Source organism: Drosophila navojoa, chromosome X, assembly GCF_054131105.1.
Source record: "Drosophila navojoa isolate 15081-1374.11 chromosome X, UAZ_NAV_1.0, whole genome shotgun sequence".
Taxonomy (NCBI): domain Eukaryota; kingdom Metazoa; phylum Arthropoda; class Insecta; order Diptera; family Drosophilidae; genus Drosophila; species Drosophila navojoa.
In genome coordinates, this window is record NC_142895.1 from 24,715,778 (window position 1) to 24,728,143 (window position 12,366).

The 12,366-nt window shown below is 39.3% G+C and overlaps 1 protein-coding gene across 7 annotated transcripts in view; it reads right to left on the reverse strand.

Annotated features, from left to right (window-relative positions):
• Positions 1 to 12,366, reverse strand: part of Drak (Death-associated protein kinase related) — a 78,192-nt gene that overhangs the window by 3,172 nt on the left and 62,654 nt on the right. For all 7 annotated transcript variants that reach the window (XM_089263502.1, XM_089263499.1, XM_089263500.1 and 4 more), the window contains exons 3-5: positions 2,262 to 2,474; positions 465 to 640; positions 66 to 384 (exon numbers count right to left, since the gene is read on the reverse strand). In XM_089263502.1, the coding sequence (XP_089119628.1) occupies positions 66 to 384; positions 465 to 640; positions 2,262 to 2,474 (708 nt within the window). The remainder of the gene's footprint in view (positions 1 to 65; positions 385 to 464; positions 641 to 2,261; positions 2,475 to 12,366) is intronic.

Here is a 12,366-nt window from a genome sequence, read left to right on the forward strand (position 1 = left end):
GAGCGAGGGAGAGAGGGGGAGAGAGTTAGTTAAGCACAGACCCATTTAACTCGATTCGTACTCACTTTGGCTTAATTCGCAATGCGCGACGTATGAAATCAATCGCCGCCTGGGAGACGCCGCCAAAGAGATTGTCGGGAAAGGTCAGGGCGCACTGTGAGATATTGAGGAAGGTCTCCTGCTTGGTATCGCCGCCAAAGGGCGAGAAGCCCGAGAGCAGCACGTAGGCCAACACGCCCACCGACCAGATGTCCGTCAGCAGCGACAGGGGCTCGTACTGCAGCACCTCCGGTGCCACGTAGTCCGGAGTGCCGGCCATCTCGCGCACATTGATGCCCTCGCAGACGACGCGCGAGATGCCGAAATCGCACAGCTTGAGGCCATCTGTGGGAGAGTCGAGCGTGTTAATCACAATCCAAACTGCAGACATTACCGGCAATTCGCCATGCGCCATTCCAACTCACCCTCAATACGCTCGCCAGTCAGCAGAATATTCTGCGGCTTCAGATCCAAGTGGGCTATGGAGCGATCATGCAAGAACTTGAGAGCCTTGAGCGTTTCGCGCATGCAATGGCGCGCCTGCGCCTCGCTGAGGCACTCCTCGTTGTCCAATATCGTTTGCAGCTCGCCGCCAGTGGCCCTGGAACGAGATTGAGGTGGATATATGTATATAAAGTAGATATTTGCAATATGTATAGTAACGGATTATGAATTGCTTACAATACTATCTATTGAAAATCCTATGAAATAGGATTATAGAGACTCTGCTCATTGCGTTGGTCCAGTAGTTGCAATACTCTGCATACAAACTGATATGAAAAAAAAAACCTCTTCTGGGTATAAAGACGTAAGATCGTTCTTCTCTTGGGTTCCTTTGTATATGTAATTATATTCAAGCATTCTAAGCTAATCTATGCAATATTGCTTCGCCCTGAATCCTACGCAATTCGAACTTCGAGCATTTGGCTACTGATTAACTTTGATTCCAGATACATGTACATCATAAGTACTACTTATATTATTATATTCTGCCTGTAGGACAAGTCCCTTCAAGTAGAGGTTGAACTTCGTATGAATTAAACAACTCGGCTTACAAATTTAACAATCTGAAGTCTTAGCAAACCATCTGGTTGAGGGTTCCAGTCAAGCATTGCCTGAAACCAATATACTCTTTCTTTAAACGATGCCTTGGCCATATTTGTGATCTTCGAGCATTTCTATTGCATGTGATTTACCCACTTGACTTTTCTAGAGTTTTCGAATTTAAACTAGCAAACCAACTGTGTTTGACAGATTCCATATTTGTTTCTCTTTATCTGCAATGTTCGTCTGTATTTCTGACTACTCTCTCCTCTCCGAATACCAAATGGACTATTGCAGCATTTAAGATTGTAACAATTAGTATGTCAATCCAAATTATTATTATTTTTGGGTTCCTCTAGTAGCTCAAATTAAATGATTTTCTATTTTTCATTTTTTAAATTTCAATTACTTTCTTTTATTTATTTATTTTGAAATTATTCTTACTTTTTACCTAATGAATGAAGTAAAAATAATAGCAATAGTTAAAAGAATTTTCATTTCATGATAACAAATTGACTTTATAGAGCTGTTGCTTCAATTGATTCAATCAATCAATCAGTTTAAGTTAGTTAATATGAACTCTGCTGTGACTCTAACATTCAGTAGTAGTAGTAGTAGTAGCAGTTGTAATAATAGTAATAGTATTAGTAGCAGTAGTAATATTGGAAGCAGCATTATAATAGTAGTATTAGTAGTAGTAGCAGTAATAATAGTAGTAGGAGCAGTAATAATAGTAGTAGTAAAAGTGGTAATAGAGTAGTTGTAGAAGTGGTAATAGTAGTAGTCGTAGAAGTAGTAATAGTAGTAGTATATTTAGTGGTAATATCAGTAGTATATGTAGTAGTAATAGTAGTACTATATGCAGCAGCAGTAGCAGCTGTAGTAGTAGTATAGGTAGTAGTATAGTAGTAATAGTAGTAGTAATAGTAGCAGCTGTAGTAGTAGTATAATTAGCAGTATAAGTAGTAGTATATATATAGCAGTATAAGTAGCATTATATATAGCAGTAGTAATAGTAGTAGCAGTATTGATAGTAGTAGCAGTGGTAATAGCAGTAGCTGTAGTAGTAGGATCAGTAGCAATAGGAGGAGCAGTAGCCCCCAAATGGCATTCGAGCTTCAGTCTTATTCTAACTTACTCTAAGTTAGTCTGTGTTTAGTTAGTCTCGGGATACTTACAGCTCCAGTAGCAGCGCCGTGTCGGAGCGCGTCTCGTGCACAGCGTTCAGGTTGACAATGTTGTCCTCGCCCTTGCAGAGCATCAGGACGGCGATCTCGTGCTTGATCTCCTTGTCGCTGCTTTGGGCGCGTCGGCGTCGCTTTAGGAATTTGGCAGCGAATTGCGAACCGGAATTCTTGTGTATCGCCCGACGAACTGCCGCAAATTTGCCCCTGCAATGGAACGAGAGAAACGAGAACGGATTAGTTTCAGATTTTTTTTCTTTTTCTTTTATTTTTATTTTTTCCCCATTTAGATTTTGGCCAGCAAACCGGATCAGCTGCAATCAGCGGCCCACATGCGCCCATAGTTTCATTCATAAAGACTGCCCAATTGTTGGCCAACAGCAACAGCAACTGCAACAACAACAACCATGAGACATCCCAACGTGAGTCAACCACTCAGCCAAGCCAACGCTGGATGCGAGGCAAGCTTGGCCGGCCGGCCACGAGGCGGCTCTGACGACGTCTGACAAAGTCGCGTCAACGCAACGCCTTTGACAAAGTACGTGCCATAATGAAGCAATTGCGCTTCCGGTAAATACTAACAACAACAACAGCAACAGCAACAGCAGCAACAACAACAACAGCGACAAATCTGGCATACCAAATAAGTCAGTCAGCCCCAGCTCCAGCTACAGCTCCAGCTCCAGCTGCTGTTGCAGTTGCATCACGCAACCGTCAATCCACTCCAACTAGACTTGAGCATCTGAAAATTCCAATAAGACCCGGCCACAACTTCACTACTTTCTCAAGTTCCTAAAATGCAAATTTTCCATTCGAAATGAAGCGCTTTGGCATAGCTCGGCTCTCCAATGGAATTGATAAGCCCCGCTGGAGGTAAGGGTATTGCCAGAGTGCTGCTGTCGTCGCCTTAACACGGACTGGTTTCTAATTGTTGCATGCAGCGCTCCATACAGAGAGAGAGACAGAGAGTGAGAGAGAGAGAGATAGAGAATGAGAAAGCGAGAGAGAGAGTCACATTGATAGTTGACTTTTGATGGCTGCTCTGTCTTCTCTCTGCTGTCTTCTACCTTCCCCTTTGCCCCTTCCCCCTGCTACCTTCTACCTTCCCCCTTCAGCCTGCTGCCTGCCACATTCACAAATTGTCAAATGTGTCGCCGTTTGAGGACAACGTGCAACGGTCATTAAAGTGAAATATATATTTCGTGCTTGCCACGCAACGCAGATGTGCATGCAACATAGGACATGCAACATGCAACATGGCACGGCCACAGGCCCAACTCCCCATCATCTCATTCAATTAGCGCCCGCAACATTTTGCATCTGCCTTTGGCAACATGTTGCCAAGGCCTTGTCAACATTGCCCCGCCTCTCGCAGGTGCATTCACAAGCCCCCCACTCCTTGCTGCCTTCTGCGTGCTTCCTCTTTCTCTCTCTCTCGCTGCACTGTTCCACCTAATTACAATATATTTCTGGCGGCTAATTGGGCAAGGTCTGTCGGACTGTGTTGCTGTTACGTAAGGCCCGAGTCACTGAAGATGTGGCGTGGGCGCACAACAGTTCTTAACAGCAACAGCAGCAGCAACAGCAACAACAACAACAACAGCAGCAGCAGCAGCCAGTGTCCAGCTGGCCAGTGAACTTTAAAGGTTAGTCTAGAAAACCTTGTCGCAGGGCGCAATCGGGCTAATGGGCTAGCCTAGATGTGTGTGCATGTGTGTGTGTTTATCTGCATGTGTGTGTATGTGTGAGAGTTCATGGTTGGTCATTGTCGTCGGCCACTCCCACGCGTGTTGCCCTTTTTTCTTTTTTGAATGCTTCATTAAATCTGGCCATAAGTTACAGTTGCACCGTGGAACGCATATAAGAAAATATTGCATAAATTTTGACAACAAATTTTCGTATCTCTTGCGCATAACTTTCTACTCCGAATATTTGTTTATTAATTTTTAGTGTTATTTATATATGTATATGTATATATATCTATATGTATATATATATCCCATCGAGTCGGTGATAATATTCTAATAATATTCTGTTATTTTTTGGACTATAGTTTATTAGATTTTTAATTTACCTAAGTCTGACTTTAGTTTTTGTCCATATAACATTCAGTAATTATATATATATATTGTATAAGTATTAAAGCCTCAAGATAAGCCCTTATATTGGTTGGTCTATCTATCGTTGTCAATTTGGTATCTTATGAAATTTTCTTTATAAAATTATATTAAAACAAAAAAAAAAAAAAAAAAAAAAAAAAAACAGAAGAAATGTTTGTTCTCATCGAAATAGTAGATCAGAAAAACATTAGAGAATTATAAAATATATACAAATATTTTTTCTAGTCGTAAAAAAGGACAGAAGTACACATATTAATAATTAATTGTTATTTTTATTTATTTTTTTTATTTATATATAAATGTAAATAAAATTTTTGTATTTTTGAAACATGACTTTTCATCGTGAAGAAGAAGGAAGAGAAGCATGGGCTTTCATGTAGTTAATTTCTTCTATCTCATAGATATATTTAGTATATACATATATTATAAATCATGCACTTCAGTTGACTTTATCATATATATACTTAGCATATATATAACACATATGTAGTAATTTTATTTTATTCATATTGTTAAATAAATGTAACTCTATTCACTATGCAATTTCAATCAAGTTTTCTCAGTTTAGTCTCTCAACTTTGTGCCCATATATTATGCAGTCGATTCCACAGTGCCGCGCGTGTGATTGCTGGGGCTTTTGGTCAAGTGTGAATTTGTATAACGAGCTGCTTCTAAAATGGTCAGCTTTGGCAGCGACAGCGATCGATCCGGGCGACATTCGCGATCAGAGATTTGCGAGCCATCAGCTCTAAATCGATCCATGTCTGTCTCTGTCTCTGTCTCTCTGTCGGTTTCTGCTTCTGTAGCTGTTGCTTTTTTTGTTTTTTTTGGCATTTAGTGGCTCTGGCAGGCACATACAAGGCATGGTTTGGCCCGATCTTAGTGACGCACAATTCGACAACTTCAAACGCCAAACCGAGATGACGACCAAATAAGGTGGCGTTTAAAACAGCGCACAAAACGCGCGGCGCGTGCACGTGTCATTGATTTTGTGGGCAATCGTTTGGAGGAGCAGGCAAAGGCAGGGCAGGGGAGGGAATGAATGGGTCGAGCTGGTCTCTTATCGATGGATAACCTGGGATGCCAAGAGAGCAGCGATCTTTGGACTCCCAAAAGTTTGTGCGAAGCTTCTGCAGGAATATTGAAATTTACCCAAGTCGTTGAGGTAGCAATGATGATCGCAAAAGAGGGAGAGAGAGAGAGAGAGAACGTAAGAGAGGGAGAGGAGAAAGAGAGAAAAATATATAAGTAGACTGAGAGTGAGGGATGTAGGAGAGGGAGAAACACAGAGAGGGAGGGAGAAGGAGATAGAGCGAGAAAGGAATAATAGATAAATAGAGGAAGAGTTTGAGAGGGAAAGACATGAGAGAGAGGACTATTAGTGAGTAAGAAAGGCAGTAAGAAAGGCAGTGACATCGAGAAAGAGAGAGAGAGAGAGAGAGAGATAGAACGAAGAGAGAGAGAGATAGAACGAAGATCTATCTCTCTCTCGATAGAGTGAACTATGTAGAAAGAGAGCAAGATAGATAGAAAGGACGATATATGGAGAGAAACATAAACAGATAAAAGGACGAATAGAGATCAGAGTAAGGGAAGAAAAAGGAATAGGCAAGTAGAGATATTTAGAAAGAGAGGGAGAGTATGAGAAGGAGAGCGAAACACAGATAGCATGCTTAAAATATTCAATTAAAAATTTGATTAACAGTAGTCTATCGATACATATCGATCGATTTTATAAGTAACATTAATCTTGCGCCTAGTGAAATTATAATAATTAAACTTGAGAGCATAATTTGGTGAGTCGATCCACACAAGTCCCATCAAATCTTTATAGCATTTCAAACATTTATCTTATTGAGTCCATGTATTGGCCTTTTCTAGAGTATTCCTAGCTCCCGCTTAGCGTTTACTATTTCAATTGAGCTCCAACTGCTTCCAGCTGACCCACAAATCTCAAGCTTTTATGTCATTCCCCTTGCTTTAGGACATTTTATTTGCAATTTGGATTGGGAAACGATTTCAGTTTGTGTTTTGATTTGAGCTCAGTTTTGGGCTTGGCTAAAACGACGCACACACACACACACACACACACGCACAGAAACCAAAAGCAATGATACGTTGGCACCCACCCAATCCCCACAACAATTGAGTAAAATTTGTATTGCAAATGAGCAAAAAATACAAAAACAAAAAAAAAAAATAAAATTTTTTTTCGAAAATTGAAATTGAAAAACAAAACAGAAAAATAGTTTGTTAACAAGGTGTAAATTGCTAGGCAGCGACAGCGGCGGCAGTAGCAAAAGGTTAGCCAGTTGCAGCTCCAATTGCCCAAAAGCGGCAGACGAAACGAGGTGAGACACAGCCGGAGCGAAGGTGAGAGACGGAGCGAGAGCGCAAGAGAGAGATGCAGCTGGCTGACTGTGAGTAGTGTGGGTGAAATGCATTTGCCTAGTTGCAAAGTGCACTCAGTAGCTATGCATGCACATCGCACCGCACCGCCCCCGCTCCGTTCTCTTGCTGCTGCTGCCTCTTCAGCTCGGGCAGCACTTCTGGCTAACAATAACATTTTGCAGGCTTTGACGCATTTGAACAAACAGCTGAAGAATCTTTTTGCCTTTGACAGACGACGATGACGATGACGACGTTGATGACAAGGATGCGGATGACGACAAAGTGCGGCTGAAGTGCTTGCTGCACGTTGCTGCCGCTGCTGCTGCTGCTGCTGCTGCTGCTGCTGCTTTTAGTGCAACCGGGTGCATTGAACCAAAGAATGCTCGCGAGTTGCCTCAACTCTCTCTCTCTGTGTGTGTGTGTGTGTGTGTGTGCAGTCGAGTAAAATCATCTGGCGACGCTGTCAGCCAAGCAAATAGTTGCCCTTTAGGTGACTAACTCAACATGGGCCACAGTCGCCGCCCGAAGACGCACAAGTGTCCTCCCCGTTGATGCCCGTTGAGCCCATTAATGTGACAATTAAATTGGCCAGTCACACAAATGACGCACATTGAACTCGATTCCCTTGAAGCACGAACTATGTGCAGCATTTGCAATCGCACGTCAAGCACTCCTCTGCCTCTGCTCGAACTTTAACTCTTGTCTAGAAACACATCTATGTACATACACATATCTATGTATATGTACGTGAATACTAACAAAGTTTTCTAGCATCTGTAATTTACAAGATATGTGCATTCATCTACATGAATCTACTCTAGCTCTAGCTCCAACAGCATAGAAATCAAATTATCGATTATTATCGATAAATGCAAATGGTATCCCATTATGAAACTAGGTAATTAGTATAGCATATGTCACGAAGTAAAATTATCGATAAAAAGAAATTGAATTATCGATGAAATTCGTATGATAAGTTCGTACGAGGTGTAATATCACGAATATACGGGTATTTCCCGCCTCGTACTTATGGTATTTTAATGCAAATTAATTTGTGGTGTATATTTATGAATAGGTTTAAGTAGAAAAGAACTAGGGACCTCTGTACTCTTAAATGAAATCTGTATATTAAACATAAAACTCTTTTGTATACCTAAATTTAATTAAAAATGAAGTGTTCTATATATTTCAAGTCTAGCTTTTGAGGTTTCAAAGATTTCTGCGTAAATACGAATAGTACAACACGGCTAGATCAACCCATAATTTATGGGATCTGCCACGCTTCTCTTTGCCTGTCACAAAACCATTACAGCCTCTCTCAATGGGTTGAGGGTCTAGAAAAACTAAGTATTTCATCAGCTATTAAAATAATTATTTTCGATGATTTAATTTCAATTTTAATAATTTTTTTTTTATTAAAGTGAGGTTATGTGCCACTACTCAAAAATATTTTCTCTAATTTTTTGCCACATCTCAAAAAGTAAATTGCACAAAATATAAAACTTTGCTTATAGCGCTTCTATAAGAATTAACTATATTTGACTTAATATTTTTTTAAGCAATTTTGTTTTAAATTAACTTAAATTTTTATTTCATTATTTTTCTTTTAATCCATTTCTTCATTGTCTCAATTTAAAGAGAACTCATTTATTTTCATCTGTACAAATTTACAAATTAAATTTGGTCTCTTTAACTAATTATTAATTAGTTATATTTGCTATTATCAACGCTAGCCCGTGGCTCTATTCAGGCGTTATATAGCAGTTGCTAATGCTTTTGCATATATATATATATGTACATATGTGTGTCTATCAACATTTTATTGCTTTATGATTTTTTTCCGCATGTCATTTGAGCGAAGCTTTCCCTATTTTACAAATTGACATCAATAACTTCCGTTAAATGTGCCAATTGTTAATGCGTCTTAGCAAACGCGAACAAAAACTTTGAAGCTTGTTGCCTTTTTTGGCAAGCTCAAAAAAACAAAAAAAAATTTAATAATAAATACACACACACACACACACACACATAGATATCGGTCTTAAATCGCGTGGGCGTCGCGCGCTTTTTGTTTTAATTTCTGAACAAATTTGGTCAACGCTTAACGCAACAGCAACAGCAACGGCAGCAGCAACAATCGCTTAATGTATTTAATTAATTTAATAATATTGCGTTTTTTTTCATGTTGCTGTTTTCATTTACTTTTTGCTTTCACAAAAGCACGCAAAATAATTACGCATACGCCGCTTGAGCCAAGGATTTCGCTGTGAATTTTATTTATTTTATTTTTTGGTGTTTGCCTTAAATCAAGTTTTTGTTTAATTTCTTTCTTTTTTTTTGTTGTCTCCTTTAATTGCAATATGCAAAAGCCCAGTTACGGCAACAGCATCGAGAGTTTTAAATGTGTTTTTCATCTTCTTCTTCATTCTTAATTAAGCACATGTCAAAGCACTCGAATGGGGTTTGTCGGCGCCATGAGTCGTGGAGGCGGAGGTGGAGTCGGACGTGAAAAGTGTCAACGACATCCACACTTAGTCCACACAGCTCGCCATTCACAATGCCATTCAGCATCCAGCTATTCACAGTTGCACACATATTCAGTAGAGCATTCTGCATGTCCCGTGTCCTGCTGAACCAGCGGGATGCACCAGCCGCCTTTAGCCTAGGCTAGGCTGGGCCGACTCTTTCAGCACTTGACATCATTTCCATTATGCACAGAGGCTGGAAGCTAGCGCCCCCCCGTTGCGGCACATTGGCTGCCAGCAGTATGCTTACATAACATGCATTTCCAGTTCTCGGCATGCGCCGGCAGTGTTGCAAAATGCATCAATTTATGTTTCAGCTGTGCCAACTGCTCTTTCAGCAATCTAAATAATCATTATTATGGCTTGTTAAATATTTGCTTATTGATTCGCAATAACTAAGTTCTTTTACTTCTCTGATTCTCCCCTATTCAAGTCTGGTTTATACTAGCATTTCTATTGAATAATACAAATATACAGAGCTGTTGTAAAAAATCTTTTGCTGCATGCGAAGAGCTTGACTTTATTTGTCTAACAAAATTTGAATGTTTACTTTTAATATTAAATTTTATTTTATTTATAAGTTGATTTTGTACATATTTACTTTTGCATGTTTGCTTTGTTTGTTTATTTCGCAGTTATTTGTTTATTTACTTCATTAATTCTCTCGCTATTTGCTTTTATGAATATTTTTTTTTTTTTAAATATATTTTTATTTGCTTTTTGCGTGCTGTCTACTATTTTAATTATATATATATTTTTTTAAATTTGTTATTATTTATTTTATATAGTCTTTTTTGTTTTAATTTTGTTTGTTTGTTTTTTTTTTTTTTGTAAATATTATTGATTTATTTTATTTAATTTTTTAAATATTATTTACTTTTAAAATTTTTTGTTTTTTAATATTTATGTTTAAATATTTATATTTATTCATATTATTTGTTTATTTATATTATCTGTTTTATTTTTTCATTTTTTTTGTTTATTTTTATATTTTTTTTTGTTTATAGTTTTATTAATTTTATTTATGTATTTTTTTAAAAATAATTTTATTTATTTATTTTAAAAATGAGTATAGAAGCATATACATTTTTTTTATGTTATTCATTTGTTTTATTGATTTTTTTATTTTTTAAATATTATTTACTTTTTTAATTAAAAAGATATATATTATTTATTTATTTTATTTGTTTATGCATACTTATTTAATTTTTTTTCTTTATTTATTTTTTGTTTTTTATTTTATTTATTTATTTATTTATTTATTTATTTATTTTAATTATTTAATTTTATTTATTTATTTTAATTATTTAATTTTATTTATTTATTTAAAATTTTTTTTATTTATTTTTAAAATTAGCTTATAAGTCATTTATTGTTTTTTATCTTTATATTTTATTTTATATGCTTCTTTTCTTTGCATAAAACATATTATTTTGCAGTATATTCTGTCTGTTGTCGAACTTTTCTGTGGCACTGTATGTGTGCTGCACATGGCCCACGATGGGTTTTGCTGTGTCAATCCACAGGGCTTTGCTCTTCTCCAGAGACACACACACACACAGCGAAAGGTGTTGCCGACACTCACTTGAAATTGTGTCAGGCTCGTTAGTTAACTCGAGTTACTAAGCCATTCCTTCAGCCTTCCTTCCTTCCTTCCTTTCGCTGGGGCATGCCACGTTGCCACGTTGCCACATTGCCACCTTGCCCCAGCCCCAGCCCCTTCCCGCCGCTGCTGGCTGCAAATGCAGCAATTGCTTTAGGCGCTTGTGTAGAGCCGCTTTAATTATGATAAATTAGCTGGGAATTGGCAGGCAGGCAGCTGCAACGACTTCAATTTTAGCGGCTGCTGCTGCTGTTGCTGCTGCTGTTATCCTTGAGCTGTCAGCCAGCTGCGCTGCTGCTGTGGCCGAGATTGTCTGGCTATTGATAAGACGCATTCCTTGAGCTTTGTGGCGTCGGCAGATAGAGCACACACAGTCCCACAGAGCTGGCACAGCGCCGGCCCCCGCCAACGCCAATGGCTGCCACATGCCGCATATCCATAACTTGCCGCACATGCAGCAATACGAATTTATTGCCCATTGGCAGCTGTTGCTGCCATAGCTGAGATTTGCCAAAAGCTGTTCATTTGGGCCGACCTTCACAGCGAGTCCATTAAAAGCAGGAGTGGGAGTGGGAGCAGGAGTCTAATAGAAGCGGGTGTCTGATCAATTGATAGCCATGCCACATGCCACATGCCACATGCGACATGCGACTTGCGACAACTTTTGCTGTTGCTCTTGCTGCTGCTGCTGCTGCCGTCGCCGCCAGATCGTAAAAATGTTTACTGCTCCCAGCCCCAACTCCAGCCCTCGCTCCCGCCTAATGAACGCCCCCGCTGCAGACCGTAAAAATAACGTGTCCGAACGATTTGAGGACAGACTCGAACATGTTGTACGTGTCATCAGCACATAATCAAGGTCTCGCAGTCAAGCGAACCAAGAAACAACGACAAGACGGACAATGAGCAACTTGTTGCCCGATAGCACAAATACCCTGTAAACTCAATATCAACTTGGATAAGACTTTATCCCGGCAAGACTCAAGTGAAGCATTTCGTATATATACCCCATCATTGACTGCGTACAGGGTATGTGCATATAACAGAAATAACAACTAAGTTTTCACAATTTTATGCGCACAATGTAAAAAAAAAATATATATGTACTTAGATGTCTATGTTGTTGTTGTTGTTGTTGTTGTTGTTGTTGTCGACACATTATATGCTGATAATGCGGATATACACAGAGGGCCGAGCGGCAGCTGCTGCTGCTGGCGGGTTGGTAACGGGGGGAGGGGGGGCGGGGGTAGGGGCACAGGAAGAGCTGCTACGGCTGCTTTGCATGCAGAGTGAATGCAGTCTTCGAGACGTTGTCAGCATTGTTGAGTTTCTTTGGAAATTCACACAACACCAACAAATTGCTGTTTCTCGGGAGTTGGAGCTGAAGTTGCAGCTGGTTTATGTGGCGTATGTGTATCAGAGTAGAGAGCCCTCCCTGCCCCCCCACCCCTCGCTTCCTCGAC